This window comes from Watersipora subatra, chromosome 11, assembly GCF_963576615.1.
Source record: "Watersipora subatra chromosome 11, tzWatSuba1.1, whole genome shotgun sequence".
In the NCBI taxonomy this organism is placed as follows: domain Eukaryota; kingdom Metazoa; phylum Bryozoa; class Gymnolaemata; order Cheilostomatida; family Watersiporidae; genus Watersipora; species Watersipora subatra.
The window spans coordinates 22596854-22616834 of NC_088718.1; the positions used below are offsets into that span (position 1 = coordinate 22596854).

General features: G+C 35.0%; 1 protein-coding gene across 1 annotated transcript in view; it reads right to left on the reverse strand.

Annotated features, from left to right (window-relative positions):
• Positions 1-19455, reverse strand: part of LOC137408735 (glutathione S-transferase Mu 7-like) — a 39286-nt gene extending 19831 nt beyond the window's left edge. Inside the window, exons 1-3 of the mRNA XM_068095316.1 lie at positions 19296-19455; positions 15499-15639; positions 15264-15345 (exon numbers count right to left, since the gene is read on the reverse strand). Coding sequence (XP_067951417.1) covers positions 15264-15345; positions 15499-15639; positions 19296-19331 — 259 coding nt within the window. The 5' untranslated portion in view covers positions 19332-19455. The remainder of the gene's footprint in view (positions 1-15263; positions 15346-15498; positions 15640-19295) is intronic.
• Positions 19456-19981: the final 526 nt, after the last annotated feature.

The following is a 19981-nucleotide window of genomic DNA, read 5'->3' on the forward strand; positions in this document are numbered from 1 at the left end:
AACTGTCAAAGTCGTGGAAACTTTGTTTACAGCGATTCAATATCGGCGTCGCAATCGACAAGCTGTAAGCTTGTCGATTACAACGATGTAAGCTGTTTGTGGCAGTTATGGCTGAACATGTTAATTAACTGTCTAGTTAATCCGAGAACTATCCTGAAACTTTTCAAGCAAAAAAGCTCGGTGTAATATAATATTAAAAACACTGAACATCTTTACCTTTAGGAATTCTCAAGGAAATGAAAAGTCACTCTAGTAAAAACAAAGATGAAAATGCTGATTATATATGCATGATTCATCATTTACAAAGAAAAGAGACAGTTTAAGAACATTTGAAGTATTGACATTTCAAATGACTTTCCCCGACACATTGACTGTGAATGACTCAAAATAAGCAAAAAATAAAATATTCAAAATATAGCCTACAAATCATTTAATAACAATTTTACAGCTGCTTGCTTTACATATTTGGAATAATGACAAAAAGAGCATTAATTTTATATATAATTTATGACTACTGACTAAATTCACGATCGGTAACAATGTTGTAAATGAAAATTTAGGTTTTTCAACACCGTTGTTGAGTTTATTCCGCACAGCACTGTCAATTTATAAAAACTAAAAAGTGCCATAATCTCAAATAATCTTTCTTTTCTTAAAAATAAGAGCTGGCCACCTGAAACACGCTTATGTGGGGGAAAAAATTTATCTTTGTCCCCTGTTTCATCCTTTTTCACACCAACAACATTTATCAATAACATGTACGTTTATTAATAATATATGTTTATTCTCCTATATTTTTACCTTTTTAAATTCATTTTAACTATTCTTCAATTTTGACTAAGCAGCTGCAGACGACTGTTGTGCCCGCTACTTGCCCTTACTACCGTAACATACCATAAAACCTCTAATTGAACGTCACCTTTATTTGAACGCCACCTTTATTTGACCGCCACTATAGAAGGGTTGAAAAATAGAGAATCACCCTTCAATTGATCGCCACCTCAATTTGACCGCCACTTTGACATTCCTTGATTATTATGAACCCTTAAGTGCAAATGATCAGTAGAAAAGTGACCTCAAAATCGTATTACTAATGACTCAGTTACATCAATAACAAATCTTTCGTTGTTTCTGTTCGTATCGAAGTCCGTTTTTCAACTCCAAAGCTTTGAATTTTTGTTGCTAAAGCTTTGAAAGCAACACCATGAAAATAATTAATAACCGTGTCAGGCTAATAGCAGTTCCTTGTTCAACGCGGTCTTGATACTTTGACGTATGTGAAAAAAGGTTTACATTTATGATAGTATATGATAATCCCCCGACCAAACGAGCGGAGCGAATGTTTGAGTGTTTATGATAAATGCATGTGCACACAACTCACGAAAATTAATCATCAACAATGTCGCAAACCCTTGTATCAAAATCTCATCAACAAATTTAACCATTTTTCTGTGGAGTCGTTTAAGTACAATAACGATACAAAACACTTATAAACCTATTTAAATATATTACCAAATCTTTGAAAAGTGTCGACATATTCTTAAAACTTACCCATCTGAATGGATTATACACAAATAGACATAGTAGAGCAGAAACATAAACTTAACTTTCAGCCTTTTCCTTCGTAAGGTGGGCTGCTCAAACTAAGATGTTTTATAGCCAGAAATTTAAGCTGAATTCAATTATAATGTTTCTACACCTATGTGTTTTCTCACTTCTGAGCTAAAGAGCACTTTCGAAATGGGAGGGAGCAACTCCAAGTAGTTGGAAAACCTTACATATCAGACAAAGAAAACTATTTTATAATCTCAAAAATTAATAAATGCTTTTATTTGAGATTAAGTGAGTTAATTCTCAGCATTCCTTAACCCATGCCAAGGATGCAGCAAGACTGCTCGTTTCACCGTCTTGATTAGCCTGTGAATGAAACCCTAGTCAGAGTGACTAAACTTCAATATGAGACAGCCAAACAGTATTCAAACAGATGGTTGATATTAGAAGAGAGCATTCAATGTGAAATTGCTCAAAAAGTGCTAAGTATTGAGAACTTCGATAAGAGTTCAGACTTGTTGTCATTATGCCTGTTATAAAAAGTATTGTAATAAACTCGTTATGGAAAGAGCTGAGAAAAAACATGAGAAGAGACAGAAAGAATGTGATACAGCAGAAGAGGTGAGATTAGATATTTATAACTTTACAAATTCATGATGATTACACCATGATGATGGCACTTTGGTGGGAGAAAAAAAACATTTTCTTTTTTGTCTGCACATTTTGTGAGCAGCAAAACTAACTCTTTGCAGTTTACATGACGTGTTATAGTCTACAATTTGGACATAAATTTATAGATAAATTGCATGTATGATCCTTCCTTGGTTTTTTGCATATGACCACACAAACTACGCTAGATATGACATGCTGTACTATGCAGAGATGACTAATCTGAAAGTATAGCGCAGCAATGTGTATGAGGCTCTTATGAAGAAGGGGTATTTTACTTACCAATCACGACATCACTGTCCATTCAGCTCTATCGCTTCTGATCAATCTATTGAGCAAGCAGTTAAAAGAGACTAAAAGTCTCACGGTGGAATCATAGGGTTTACCAGGAATCATCGGCCTCTCGATGCTGGACTATATCTCACCCAGAACAAACAGCTGTACATACAGACATGAAGAAGATGCTAGTGCTCGGTGATTCAGATGCAACAAGTTATGAGATGCGTAAAAAGGCATGGAAGGCTGATGAAGAAATGAGGGAAGTCATGAAAGACTCATAACAGCAAGAAAAAATCCGTTTGCGTTTCAAACCACCAAGCAAGTACATATTATCAGTGGTGCAAAAGCCTCCATTGAAGTGAAGCAGGATCTTGAAATGGCAAATTTGATAGGAGAGAAACAGCTTTCAGAATTTGTCCAGAGGAGGTTAAGCACCCAAGAGATTGATTTCAATGCATCCATCAAGTCAAACAAGCTCAAAACCTTCCCCTCATTACCATCAGCTAAGAAAAAATCAAAAGAAAAAGTCCTAGAGTGTTCGTACAGATTGTTTGAGAATTTGTTAGTGATCAGCCAACAGCGTAACTTGGATTTGAGAAAAGTGTTATCATTCTCTCTTGGCAACATCAGCTGGTCCCTGGCTAACTCTGATGGCTCTATATTGAAGACTGCCAAGTCGGCTCTAATGGCTGCTGTTGAAGAAGATGTTGATGATCAACCATCAATCTATGTTAACCAGGATCAGCTACCAGTCTTTGACGCTGTTGTGGTTGATGCTATGGCCGAAATTCAGACCCTGAAAGCTCCTCCAACTTTTGGCATGGTTGCAAGTCAGCTTTTGCAACAGATCGTTATTAATGCAAACGTATATCACACATGTCGTGTGGACTTTGTTTGTGACACATACCCTGATAGCAGCATTAAAGGAGGTGAGAGAAGTCGTAGAAGTGTGAAAGGAAGGCAGAAGGTTGCTGTGTTTAGTCCGAGCCATTGTGTGCCAAAAAGGTCTGAATTTTTAGCAGATGGCTTAAACAAGACTGCTTTAGTGAAATTTTTAAAGGATACATGGAGAAAATCAACTGTGAAGCAGAAACTAGATCTTGTAACAGCTTTTTCTCAAGAATGCCACATGATCAGCTATGACCTTGATGGATCAATCACTGTAAACCAAATAGAAAGGTTGACATCAGACCACGAGGAAGCAGATACGCGCATGTTATCACATATCGCAAAGATAATGGAAGACAAACCCAGCTCAAAAGTTCTAGTCAAGTGCCAGGACACAGATGTTTTCCTTAGCTGTCTATCTCTAGTGGATGAGCTGCCATCACAAAAACTCATTCACTGCTGTGGTAAGAAACAGTTGAGATATGTAAACAGGCTGTCTGTCTACTGTCCTCACACCCGAACGATGCAAAGCACTGCTCGGGCTCCATGCTCTAAGTGGATGCGACAGTGTAAGCGCATTCTATTCCAACAGGAAAATAACTTACTTCACGCTGCTAAAGAACAATCTGGAATTCTGTAACACACTGAAATCATTGGGAACAGATTTTGAAATTGATGGTGCAATAAGATGATCTATTGAGACATTCATATGCAGATTATATATGTTGAAGAGACAAATTCCATCAATGAAGCAAGGTATAAGATCTTCTGCTCACCGTCTCGCACATCATAACCAAACCTACCACCCACACTAGATGAGTTAAATCTCCATACCCTACAGGATGAAAATATTCGTTGGTTATAAAAATTCGCAATTTCGCGAACAGTCAATTCCGCGAATTATTAAATTCCGTGAATAATTAGTTTTATTTTTAATCACAAGGGAGAATAACTACTGTATCAAATTAAAAACTAGTCGCTAGGCTAGTTTTTAATATAAATACTAAACGTAGTTGAGTTCCAAAATATTTTAAAAATCATTGCTTGGGCTTTGAGCTAACACCATTGCCAATGCATCACATTTATTTACAAAATTACTCAAGGTTGTCACAAGATATGCAGAATGACGTCATCGCAAAAATAGCCGCGAGGCAGAAGTACTAAACGTAGATGAGTTCCAAAACTTTTTTAAAATCATCACCGGGCTTCAAGTTTTATTGCCAATGCATCAAACTTTACAAAATTATTCAAGGTTTTCACAAGTTATTCGGCATCGGAAAACCTCTCCTAGTCTTTTTACATTGATATCAACTCCATAAATCTCTAATACCGAAGTTGAGGACGATCATGATTCTGATCTGGACATTATGGTATGTATTTGATTTGCAGTGCAGATACGTTTTTCCATAATTAACTGCATTAGTTAATTCTTTTGTTTAAAAACTGCTCGCTTTCATTAAATACTTCAGCTATCGTTTTTGTACTACTGTAGCACTTATTAATAGTTTTTCTTTTTTGTGTTTACTGCAGATTGAGAATGAAACAACCTACTCCGACTACGAAAATCAGAGGCAAGTAGTAATATTCATCAAGGCAGGAATATTGGCAGAGAAGCAACCAGTCAACCTAGACCCCGCTTCATCGACAACTCATTGATATCGCTGCAGCAAGCATTATTAAATTATATAATTTATTCCATGTATAGATATATTATAATTTATTACAAACTTGAGTGTACAAATAAAATATTTCAAATACAAATAAAATTTTACAAATGATGAATGGAGTAAATATAAACAGTTTAGTCCATATGGCGGTTGTCTAGCAATAAAATTAAACTGGTACTCTTGATAAGTGAATACTAGCGTGTTTTGGTGCTCTCTGACTAGTTGTTTTGGTAATAGCAGCTCTGTCGCCGTCACTGTCTTGGGTAGATGTTAAAGGCGATTCTCTCGCTACTACATGACTGGTAAGGAAGTTATTATCAGAACTCTCCTCGTGGCTTACTATTGCAAAGTTCTGCCGGTTGGCCAAAGATTTGCGCTCGTAAAGGCGTTTTTGTTCCTTTTTCAAAATAGATATATTCTCCTCGTTAGCAGCTGCGGTCACTTCTACCTCAATTTCAATACCTCCCTGAATGATTAGTGAGCTTTTAAAAATGACATCTACCACCCTTGCAATCATTGTGCTTCCGTGTATGATGAAAAATCTCTCTCACTAAAACAAACAATGAAGCGGTAGGGATGGAAAAAATAAATATTGCGTTTTACCGAAGAACCAAAGTATAATTCAACTAATTTAGTAAATGTGAAAAACTCATTACTTACCACAAATAGTTAGTTTATGAAAGGCCTCCACATCTATGAATATTCGTGAAAACCTCTGAACGCAGTAAAAAATTTATAGCTTAGCACAATCGACCCGTATGTGTAGTTGTAAGCTAAATAGAAAACGAGACACGCAATATGCGCATGCGTAGGGTTACCTCTATTGCTAGACGTAATAGAGTTAACTCTTCATAGAGAGTGACAGTTTTCAGCGCGAATATATTAATCCGCGGATATGCATGAAATAGCAATTTTCGCGAAATATAACTCCGCGAATAAATTCATCCTGTAGGGTATATCTAAGGCTGCCTATCAGGCCGCAATATGGAGAAGAGCCAAGAAAATCATCATCAACGCCCCATCCCCCCAGCAACATGGATGGTTCATGGAAGATGGAGAGCTTAAAGCTAGATGGACAACACAACAACCAGCACCTCCTGATATGCTCGTGGACATGTTTTGTCGATGCAAAACTGGGTGCCAGTCTCGTCGCTGTCAGTACAACTATACAGATCTCAAGTGTATGGACATATGCAGAAGCAGCTGCTGTAGCAATAGAAATAAAGAGGATGGAGATGGAAGTAGTGATGAAGAAGACTCAGATGACTGTGAATTAGAAGGTTAGTATTCTAGTGGTATTATACATGTAACCAAAGGTGCACTTCATGTTTGATTAGAATACATATGTGTCACACCGTATAAAAGACTGACCAATTGCGATTTCACTTGCATAATAAAGTAAACGGTTCAACATAATAAGCATTAATGATGAATATATGTATACTAAAATGTTATATATACATGGTCTGAGTCTTTAAAAATACTTTTAATTTTGTTTTGCAAATCTGTAATAATATATGAGTTGCGGAATAACAAGGACAAACTGTAAAGCTGCCACAACATCAACCAAACTGGGAATAGACAATATTATATAATACAATTCTATTATTATAATATTTGGAGAATAAATATTTTAATGTTATCAGAATTGATTCCAACTTAGGTTATTGCTAATTATTTAGTATTTATATGCCATTTTCATTATTACATTGTTGCAAGCACATGAAACATTACAGACATTTAATTAAAATAATATATTAATTAAATTGCTCAAAAATGAACAATCTGAGAGGTGTAGAAACCAGATATTTGAAATCAGCTCAAAATTCTGATCTAGATGCCACTCTTATCACATAGCCCACCTCCAAAAGGAATAAATCACTTTTTTGACAGCTGTTTGATGCCCTCCTGCTCTATTATCAAATTAATTTGGCCAAAAATCGTTATTAAAACTTGCTAAGCCTTACTTTTATCAAAATTAAGACAGGCAATTGAAACGCCGAGCGACAGAGAATAGAACCATTAAAGGTTGACTTGCAACAAAATTCACATTACAGTTATTTGGTATCAAAAGATTCACCATGTCTTACTCTGTTGTGTTGTAGGTGCCAAATTTGTGGAAATGCGATTATAAGCTCTTAAAAGCTCAAAAGCGAAAAGCCGCCGTAGATTGGAATCTCTTTATTTCTCTGACGCAGCCGTGAAATTCTGTTATTGTCTTGTCACGTGATGTTCTCACGATAATTGAAAGGCCAGTAAAAAGCTCAAAATAAAACTTACCATAGCACTAGTTTATCACAAACACTTCGGGTTTTACCGAAGACCTCGTCCCAAATATAGATGCTCGCTACTTTACAGTTTTGTTTCGGTTTGGTCTAATTGGCAAGTCGTAATCTGATCATGTGACCCAATACATCGCAAATAAATTTTGCAGCACTTTTCGATTATCACAAGTGACCAACAGGCGCGTCATGATTATCAGACATTGATATGTACTTCTTCGAGCTAGGGCTAAAAAATTAAACGAATTTTTACAGTAAGTTATAAGATATCACTGCTAAAAGTGACAGCATTACAATGACGGTAAAACAGACGCGTAAGAACAATAGACATGGTTTTATTGAATGCGTGAAATATATTTGTGAAAATATTTCGACGAATAAGGTTGCATGAAAGTGTAAACAGAAACCATCTCCCACAACTACGTCACATTTGAGCCATTTTGCAAAGAGAATCCAAACTACGGCGGTTTCGTGCGGCTGCGATTTTCCGTTCGTTTTTGAGCTTTTAAGAGCTTTTAATCACATTTCCACATATTTTGCACCTACCTCACAACAGAGTAAGACATGGTGAATCTTTTCATATCAAATAACTGTAATGTGAATTTTGTTGCAAGTCACCCTTTAAGTAGTGCGCATTTCACGAAAGAATAACGTGCACATTTCACCAGTCTATTATAGACTGGTAAAATGTGCATGTTATTCTTTCGTGAAATCTAGATGCCACGCCAATGCTATTTAATAGCTGATAGCTCCTGATAGCTCGTGGACAAAACATGTCCACGAGCATATCAGGAGGTGCTGGTTGTTGTGTTGTCCATCTAGCTTTAAGCTCTCCATCTTCCATAAACCATCCATGTTGCTGGGGGATGGGGCGTTGATGACGATATTTAATAGCATTGGCGAATTACCGAAGGTTTCCGTGATTAACGTAGGAGTACTGAAATCGTTTCTTTTTTGCCGATTTCAAAGTAATGATGATGACGATGGGCAATGTGTTACTGTTATTATTTCTTCAAAATAGTTTTGTTAAATAGATTTTCTAAAAATCTATGTAAATATCACAACTTCTTGATATTCTTAGCTATGACGTTTTGAAATGTAAACAAAATTGTGCATTGGTTTTCTATTATTACTATATTAATAATATTGATTATTCTAATAATATTAGTGCATTTTACTTCTAATATTGGCCAATATTGCATTTCTCCTATTGCAGGAGGAGATATATAAACATATAATCTTTTCCTTTCATTATTGCTGTTTGTTGTACATAATAACACCCACACCCAGTACATTACAGCTACCATTACAGTTATCCTATTGCACTGCAGTGCCATTTGACTGTTAATATTGCATTTCTCAACCATCAGTACCCTTTCTTTTTTCCAATATCACTTTGGTCGTGGGCTGTATGACAGGGGAATTTCTAGATTAGTTTAAGGCTAAAAGTTGAGCTTAGCCCCCATGCAGCTAGAAATTTATTATTTGTGCTAAATGTAACGTATAAAAGATTTGCTCTGCTCAAAAAATTGTTTAGACACAAAGATCGACTAGTTTTGTAGTGCAGAAGAAGAGTTGATGTCACAAAACATTGTGGAAGGTATTGAACAGCCAGATGTTCATTCCATCGAGAGTAAAAATCAGAACGAAACAGGCCAAGCAAACGATACAAATATTTTTGTTTCAAAAATACTAATTTCAGTTTCTACATAGATGTATTATAAGTATGGTTCAATTATGTCAAATGTTCTTGGATATACATACATGTACTTGTAGCATTTGATATATTATTATTATATAACTTCCAAATTTGCATTATTATAGCATATTATTTGATAGCGTCCTTGCGGCTATCTTAACACGATCGACGCTCATAAATCTTCTATCGCATAAAAAATCCAAGTTGGTTGCAAACTGTAGCAAACATATCAATGAGTGCAATGAGCTTGTATGCAACCTTATTCTGAAATCTAAATATATATAATTATATATATAGATTTCATAATAAGGTTATAATATGTATATCTATCTGTATATCTACTGACTATCTCAGTTTTTTGAACAAAGATTTTGAGATTTTTTGTCTCGGAACTCAAACATAAATTCGGTTCTCGACCAAACCGGAGCATGCGCATAGGAATTAGAACAGGTCCGGAAACCGCATAGAAACATTCATTAACGATTGAAGAAGCATTTTACGCTTCATAAATTCTTTACAAAAGGGAGGAACCATTTGGAACGACGTCTCCTCTACTGAAGAAATTTACTAGGGAGATAACTCCTCCAGTCGAGTTAACCTAATTTTGTTTTGGAGGAGGATTCTCCTTCAAAGATGTGAAGTAAATGTGCCATTGCTGTTTATATTTTCTTTTCCTACGATTTTTGATGTAACTGATCTGTTGCACTTTTTGCTGTTTCATTATCAATTTCTGCAATTTTTAGTAAATTGCATCTTAACCTTTAATGTTTTTGATGTTTTAAAAGCCAAACATGCGAAATGTTTACTTTTGTCCTCTTTTTCCATCATAATAAACAGAAAATCTTTTATTAAAATTAAACACGATATATATCTACTCATTTTTTATTTATAGTATGCAGTATACAGTACAGTTCATGGTGTAAAATGTTGAGAGAATATTTTACTGAAGTTGTTTTCTCACCTTGGAACGGATCAAAAGTTACATACATTTATTCTAATGAGAAAAATTGTTTCGGATCTCGAACAACTCGGTTTTCGAGTTGAGTCTACCCGGTTTATTTATAGTATGCAGTATAGTGCTGGGCACGGGTAATAAAACTCGTTGGACTAGCAGGTTTATCTTCTCTCGATTATCGGGTAATAGAGATTTTGAGCATTTCAGTCTTGCGGGTTCGGATTTTTTTACACGGATCCCTCGAATAGGGTGGACAAAAACTCGGTCTATTGCGCCCTGCTCTCTAAACACTGTCTAATAACCCGCTTATCAACCTTTTGAACACTGGCCTACTTTGTCATTGCGTGTCAGTAACCCTGGACAATGTGTCCAGCGATCCAAAGTTTTGAAACTTTTATTATATATATATATATATATATGTATATCTGAATGTGCTTATAATACAATGATATTTGGTGAAACACTAGTAAAGAAGTCGGGCAAACCCAAGCAAATGTCATCAAACAGAAAAAACTACTTTATCATTATTCGGACTAAAGCTATAAAAGTTTGTACAATGTTAAAAAACTCGTAAAAACATTTACAATAGCATCATATCTATTGAGTACATGTTGATTATTATTTCATGACTCAAAATATACTGGAAAACTGTAATTAGTATTATAAAGTTCTTTATTTGCGTCACAATTGTTCATGACCTACCAACAAACAAGTCGTGTTAATTTTTTCGCAATGTTGCTCAAATAAAATTTGTTATTAAAACGAAGGAAGTAGGTAAAGATATTTGAAAACTGTTACAAATGGGAGTAAAATTTCTGGTCTAATATCTTGTGCAAAAATTAACTTGATTGATTTACGATGTTACTTAAAAAAATGGCTTCTGTAAACAAAGCCAAGTGAATGCCGGAATTTCGGCAGATACAGATTCTGACACCCTATGCCATGCCTGAAAACTGACACTTATGGGTTCAAATTTCAAAGGGTTAAGTCTACGAGCACAATATCGGTCATTAAAAAATTGTAAAAAACAATTAATTGAATAGAATTATAATTGCATTGTAAATTTTAAAACATGTCTGATGTTTGGAGATTTTAGACATACAACCAGTATCAACAAACCAGATACCCGAAAAACCACGAGGTTTGCCACCGTTTGCCACGAGGTACTCATGCCAAGCACTACCATCTATCCCATACCCGAAAAACTCGCACAGAAGCAAGGTTGAAAAAAATCACGGTTTTTATTAAAAAAACCAGGTTTTTTTGGTTTAAACCGGTTTTTATAATTTTACCAAGGTTTTTGCAATTTCAAGTCTAATTAACATCACTTACTATAGCTGCATAATTGAGTATTGAACATACATATGTGAAATCATATGTTAAAAATGGTACTGTGGGAGTTGTTATGGGAAAAAGAGAGAAAACATATGGAAATTTCAGAATGAGTCTTAAATCGAACATGATCGATGTAATACAGAGCAGAAATCTTATAACATAAAGTGAATATTTTACATACAGCTCTATGTATAAGTAGGAACTTTAATGCCAGTGATTAGTCGTGTGGTAGTGTAGAGCAGAGCATAATGCAGATGCATTGCTAGTGTTTGAAGCAGTGGCAGATGACTCAACTTCTATCACCTGAATATTAGCATCACTGTCTAAATTGGTGTTTTCAGCTTGGCATTTTGCTACGTGAGCTTTAAAGATGTGGTTGCGTCAAAAAATTCAATTTAATGAAATTAAGACCCATAAAAGGCTAAAACATCAGCTACACTTTGATGCCATTTTTGTCTTTGTAGACCAACCCTGTCCAGAGATATATGCGTTTGAATGAGGCCCTCTTTTAAAAAGCTCACGTTCCAGCGGGTGCTTTTTTCGTGACGTCACAAGCAATACATCCGAAAAGAAACCACGAGCGATAAATATGAGGTTGCTTCCTTAGCCAATCATCAGCGCAAATTTTTTATAAAGGCCATAATAAATGTTATCACTCGTAAAACATGTTGTCTGTGATCTCACATTTAGGGATTTTACTCTATTATTAAATCGCATGGACATCGATATTTACTAAATTGATTAACATCGTTACTTTAATGAATTACTCGATCGACACATTTTATTGGCGAAAAACATAATTGTAAAAATTGCTGCGAAGGTGACTCCGAGTTTTCTTGGCTTCAGGTAGTTAAAGTTCTACGGAGGAAGATCTGAGAATGGAGGTAAATTTATCTTTTACTTTGAGTCTCCTATAGAGTTTCCTGTTGAGTTTACATTCAGATTATATTTTCCTGTTTGAGGCTAAAATGTAATTTCCTGCGCGTGCGAGATACGTATGTACAGTGAGTTCTTGACGGCTTCTTTTTAATCTTTAGCATCTAGCAATACAATGGCTTAGATTGATGAATATACTAAAGGTAATATTTCAGTACTCATTAATACATGTACAAATTAATAAAATTATAACTTTTGCTATCACTAATCATCGTTTTATTTTTTTTATCGGTTCACCTAGCTACATTTGCTTCAAACTTTCTGTGGCAGTTTTATCTAGTAAATTAGATTTATGATTTGACTTTAGATGTTCACTTTTCACTTATAGAAAGTGGAGAAAATCGATTAATCAATGCAAATCTTTAACTTCCAGAATCAAAGCTTCGAATCGTTGGCTTGGCGTATTTGTGCCTTTGTTAAACATTTATTCGTTTTTAAAATTACACTCGCAATCTATCAAACTCCCAATTTGAAAGCTTTCAGTAGATACGCTTTAGAATGACATATCTATGAATGACATATATTTATTGCATTTGTTGTACTGATTACAGGATGTTTATGTCGTCCCACCAGCCGAAGCAGCTTTGTCAGTGTGGAAACTGCCATAAAGGGGAAAGAGAGACTTGAATGTGAGCTGCATAAACCATGATGTTTTGTTTGAGTTGTTGCAGTAGATGAATTTGTCTTATTGTATCAGCTAAAACTATGTGAGTGGCCACGAATTGATGAATATTTTTAATAAAAGCTTTATGCCGAGATGAAAATCTTTTTGCTTGTAAAAATTATATAATAAAATTATATTGTTGAAGATAACGCAAAACATGATTTGCAGAATATTGTAGTGAATTAGATACGGTATATGGATGTCCGCAGAACTGGAGAATGTGAGTTCAAATCCAGTTTGCAGCAGACTTCTCATCCCAGACTTTTCTATCCCTATGTATATTCTTTTCAAAGACGTGCTGCTTATTTTACTTACGGTAGCAAGAAACTAGTTTTCGGTGTGGGCAATGATATACAGCCCAAAGATAAGCGACGGACATAATGTGAGCGGGGCTTTTGGGAGGCTGTACGTATATCGTTAGTGTGGGTAGCGGCGGAACTGTGCTGATACAAAGACTATAGTCTATAGACAAAGACTTATACTACATACATGTAGTTTGCTTGACAGAATTACCGTAGACCGTTAGAATTGGTAGTCGGTACTCAAATGTTTACACAGCATTTGGATAAAGTGAGTAAGACAAATTTTCAATTTTCGTTATTTGAGGCCTTTTCATTCATGAGGAAACATTCATAATAATGCATCTGTAGCTGGATTTAAAATTTTATTTTAGCCAACATGAGCAAATACAAAATAAGATATATGCCAATAGAGCCGCGTAGGACTAGACTTTTATCGCAAATAGCCGATGTGAATACGAGATATATTGACAGATAAATACCGCGTGGCATCATTTTGGGCAAGTCTGGGCATGTTCTTTGGCCAGAGCATTTTTACGGCGATCAGACTTTTTCGATTTTAATCTTCAAATACCTTGGCAATGAGATCGACTAACACAACAAACAACATATCAACTGATAGAGAAAAAAAATGCTTTCTTTTAAGATCAACTCAAATTTGACGCAACCACATCTTTAAGCCTATCTGCGTGACCTCGCGTTATGACAGCACACCTATTACATTTTGCCTTAAAGCCTTTGTCTTTCAAAACTTTTCAAAATACAACAAACTTGATAAACTGAATTCTAACAATCCAACGACTGGCTTGCGCCCAATAAATGAAATATTAGTTTGCAAACTTGAAGCTTTTGCCCAAAAGAATTTTATTGTTTTAATTTCTAATTATAAGTAATCCTTTCTCACTGGCCAGATTTGAGAAAGTATTCATTCATTATTAGAGACGATAATTGGATTAGTATATTTACATGGTTTTTATATTTCATCAGTATCATCATATCACTTGATAAAACCAATTGAAAATGAAATTCGCTAATTCATTGTTGTGCTAGGATTTCATGTAGTTTCAACTTGAGCTCTGCCCTCAATTTATTACTGTGTCCTAAATAAACTTCCACAGCAGATAATTACATATAATTGCATTTCTACCGCACATGAACCATTAGGGTGATAAAATATTATGTTTTTCCCGCAAAAAATGAAAAACCATAAAAGCCGATTTTTTTGGGCTGGTTTAAACCACTCGATTTAAACCATCGGTTTAAAGGGGACTAGACCGTTGAAGCCAACCTTGAACAGAAGGGGACTAGTCTAAACTCGTTGGCCAAGAAGTACTCGTGCCCAGCACTAATGCAGTACACAGTACAGTTTATGGTAAAAAATGTTGAAAAAATACATTACCTAAGTTATTTTCTCGCCTTGGAACGGGATTAAAATTTACATAAATTTATTCTGATGGGGAAAATTTAATACAAATACAAAGTTGAATACAAATCGATTTTCTGTACAGACTTTTTTGTTACCCGGGTAACACTGGGTAGCCCAGCTAGTATAGTAAAAAATAAAAATGAATGAAAATATATCTGCAAATTTGAATTGAAATAAAAAAATTAAAAGCATCAACAAATTGCACAGGGCCACAAGCTATATCATCACGGATTAACTTTAAGCAATAGATATCAATTGGTAGAGATATTTCTTGGCTTCCCAATGCATATTTATTCACAGATCCTTGACAAGTTAGCAGATTTATTGCATCCAAACAAGTTTTGATGTCGCTACATTTGATGTCGCTATATTTGATGTCGCTATATTTGATGTCGCTATATTTGATGTCGCTATATTTGATGTCGCTATATTTTTGCTACAACTGTAATTTTGCTGTCTTCAATAATGGCTAGGTGCCTATATTATGCATACATTGATACGTTATGGCGCACGATTATGCCATGCCACTATAACAATACATAGCAGGTAGCATTTCATACGTTTCCACCTGTTTATTTGTGAGGGAAAATGAATGGTTGAGCGTATAACTTACAAAGAGCATATTTTCGACCGAGATATGCATAGATTGCACTGGTCTCTGTCATCTTCAAGTCTCCGTCTATCAAATAGGGTAGCTACAAACAAAACATGGAAACAGATTTTACTGTGTGAAAAATAAGGAGAACTAAATATGTAAACATGTTTCTACCTTGTACAAAAACCTGTGAGTTGCAGAGATTGCACTAATACTTATGAAAGATATGTGTAAAACCTGTCATATTACATACATTTGGAAAGTCAAGTCCAAGGTTAAACTTATCCTTCAACCATTCTTCTCTGCTGAAATCTGGAGGCGCCCCTTGCTGGTACCGTTTGTCTTCAAAGTCTACTTCTTTATAATGAAGCATAAGACGGATGCCATTGGCCAACTATTGAAACAACGAACTGGTGGTACAAAACGTCGGCTATTCTGTAAGCCGTGGTTACAGCCACAAATATTTTAATTTATGATTCACAAGAGCTAATGAACTAAAGATTACACTAGCTGAGCATGCAAATATATATATATATATATGTATGTATACAAATATGTATATATATATATATACATATATATATATATATACATGTATATATATATATGGTATATATATATATTAAAAGGTATATATATATTAAAAGGTATATATACATGTATTACATATACATTTTTAAATTCTTGAGCAGCTAGTTGAAAATTTGAACGCCACCCTTTCATTGAAGGTCACCTCTAATTAATCGCCATCATAAATGAAAGGTTGAAAAATTGAATGCCATGGCGCTCAAATAGAGGTTTTACGATATATATATATATATATATACTAGCTGTGCCACCCGGCGTTGCCCGTGTAATAGAAGAGTTTTTGGACAGAAGATTGATTTGTATTTAACATATAACAACATTTGCCATTCTAACTTTCAAACTCAAGCGCTTTTGTTTCCGGCTTTTGGTCACGGGACTCTGTGAAACCAATGATATACAGCCCCCAAGGATAGCCGACGGCGCTCATATGGGCGGGGTTTAATGATGAAGCTCTGTTAGGATTAACCCGAATACGGCACCCGAACAAACAAATATGCTGAATAAAGCACCTTGTAAATTTACGAATATTATGAACTATAGTGGTTATTTTACTTATCTGTTGAATTCATTTTGTTGTCAAATAAATATAGTATCCCAATATTGTCACCGTTATGATCAGTCAGTTGCCATTCACAAGCATTCGTGATATTAATAGTCACGATCGTAAAATAGCTCAAATTCGGTTTCGCATTTAGATTTTGAGTATGAAAACTACATTGCACAGCTTTGCCTGCTGTCCCATCTTATTGGCAAGGTAAAACAATGTGAAACCGATGAAAGACTTTGTCATTTTATATTAGGGGTGGCAAAATATTAATCAAAAACTAGAAAAAAAATGCCGTTGTTCGGGTAATTATATTTAACTTTAGGCATATACTACGACCTTTACCAATTTTAAAATTACTAAAAGTAGGTAATTTGAAATGTTTTATTTTGAATAAATACATTATTTTGGTTAGGTATTACCCCTACATTGCAGAAATTCAATGTTTGCTATTGTGACACGCGGGGTCTACTGGCTGAATAAGCTAATGAAACGATAACAGCGATTCGTGTTTTCTAAAACCTAACAAGGCAACGCGACCGCCCCGCGAGAGTTGTGGTTGCTCCGAAACCCAGGCTAGCACAATCCTAATAGAGCTCCATCATTAAACCCCGCCCATATGATAGCCGTCGGCTATCCTTGGGGGGCTGTATATCATTGGTGAAACTATACCATAGAGTAATCTCCCCCCTAGAGTGATAACTGTGCATTCAACAACACGAGCGTTTCCGGTGCCAACAAGGAGCGTTTAGGCCACGCCCCTTTTTTGTGCTAGTCAGTCGTAGTAATTGACAGAACGATAACATCAGCCATGAGAATGATCATGAATTTCCACAGTTAAGATAGTAATTATTGCTCATATTAAAGATATGATGATTATAGTTTATTACTCCAATATATGCTTATTATTTAAAGCAATTCAATACCTACATGCCTTGCAAAGGCACTGAATAGATAGTGTTAAGTAAGTGAGTTAATGCAATCAGTTACTCATAGATAAGATAGATAGTCATACTGGGGTTGTATTACATTAGTGTGATGGGAAGCTAGTTGACTGCCATCAACTATGAGCTGTACTACCCGAGTTGCCCGAGTAATAAAAAAGTCTTTGGACAGAAAATTTATTTTTATATAACATTTACCATTCTAACTTTTAAACTTCATATAATGAGAAAATATTTTTAAGCAGTTCAAATGAATTAATAGGAAAAAGAAAACAACCGTAATGGTTTTCAAGCTTTTTAAAAAACTACAACTTTTAAATTTCATATCATGAAAGAAGTGTTTTGTTGAAATAAATTAGGAAAAAAACTGTAAATGTGTTTAAATGTAAAATAATTAGCAAGTAATACTTTCATACTTCCAATACTTTCAGTTGATGGCAGTCGATTAGTTTCCCACCACACCAATGTAATACAACCCCAGTATGACTATCTATCTTATCTATGAGTAACTGATTGCATTAACTCATTTACTTAACACTATCTATTCAGTGCCTTTGCTAGTCATGCAGGTATCAGGGATTACAAGTATGTCACAATTTCCATTTCCATAACATTTCCTTACTTCATTTTTATATTATTTCCATTTCCAAAACATTTTTATAATTTATTTCCATATTATTTCCATAATTTATTTCCATATTAATTCTATTTCCATAACATTTCCTTACTTCCTTTCTATATTATTTCCATTTCCATAACATTTCCATAATTTATTTCCGTATTATTTCCATTTCACAAAATTTCCATAATTCATTTCCGTATTAATTCCATTTCCATAACATTTCCATAATTCATTTCCATATTATTTCTATTTCTATAACATTTCCCTTCTTCTTTTCCATAGTGTTTCTATATCATTTCCATAATTCATTTCCATTTCTATAACATTTCCCTACTTCAATTCTATATTATTTCCATTTCCATAACATTTCCATATTATTTCCATTTCAATAACATTTCCATATTATTTCCATTTCAATAACATTTCCATATTTCTAAAATAAAATTTCCATATTCATTTCCCTAAAATTATGGAAATATTTATGTTTATGGAAACAAAGATATACAGGGGGCTGTATATCATTGGCTGTATATCATTGCTGTATGGGGCTGTGGGGGCTGTATATCATTGATGGAAATGGATATGAAAAAGTAAACATTTCCATAATATGTTTATTGATCCTGGTAGGAACTGAATTGCTTTAAATAATAAGCATATATTAGAGTAATAAACTATAAACATCACTTTTTTAATATGAGCATTAATTACTATCTTAACTGGAAATTCATGCTCCTTGTTTAACCTTTCTCATGGCTGATGTTATTGATCTAGTCAATCACTACGACTGACTAGCACAAAAAAGAGGCGTGGCTTAAACGCTCCTTGTTGGCACCGGAAACGCTCGTGTAGTTATCACTCTAGGGGGAGATAACTCTATGAACTATACGTCTCTGGGTACAATAATCACAAAAAAATCTTGCAAAACTGAGCGTAAGGATTTTTGAGCTAGTATTTCAGATTGATCAACCAGCAAAAATTGTATAAGCTAACTCCTACATGTCATCTTAAAAATTCCTATTATCACCAAACCGAAGTTCTTATTTTCAACTTTCGATCATTTTATATGTAATTCGTTCTGTAGCGTTAATATATGCAGAAACTGGTGTACAAACATGTTTTGTACAGAGGATTACCATACCTGCCAACTCTCACGCATTGGGCGTGAGACTCACGCAATCACCCCATAAAAAATAAAAATGCGTGAGATTTTTGCCCCAATCTCCACAATTTTATATATACTATCATTGATACATCAATTGCCCCAAAACCAAATCTCACGCATTGCCCCACTCTTGGGTTGGCAGGTCTGAGGATTATTAATCTAAATATATCAAAAGATAAGTTGTACTAACCCCGCGAATGTTCCAGTAACCAAGAGTAGGGGCCATAGCGAATTTTATGCTAACGCTCAGGATTGAGTAAGCGACCGGTCCACCAATACATGTACCGCCAAAACTGACTAACGGAACTTCACCGCCTTCTTTAGCATATACTAATCCCGAATCCGTCGTCGTATTGGTATCTTCACAGTCACGCGACTAAAACCGAAAACAAAGACGCTCGTTTCAAAACAAACCCGATCGACATACGGTACATCTAGTTAACGTGCAAGCAACTCTTAAAACTTTGTTGTCAACACTCACTCGTTGCATTACCTACATATTTGATATTTCTAGCAGCATATCAATTGCCCTAGGTTGTCATGTTTGTTTGTTGCTGTATCTCAGAGCTTGCTGCAATGTTTTGCAGCAAGCTCTGCAATAAGTAATAATAAGTTGTGGTGTTCCGTGATCCCACAACTTATTATTTATTTCGACTTATTGGTCATCTACCGGTTCAAACCCTGACACTTACTCCACTTTTGAACTCTGATGCACCCGGGATGCACACAAGGAATTCTTCCACATTGACACAATATCTGTTTGCATGTTGCACTCTGTAACGTCATTTCTTATAAGCTTTCATGCTTAAATTACATACTCATCAAATGGCGGAGGCACAATAAACAAGTCGATCACTGTTGCCATTGTGACAAGGA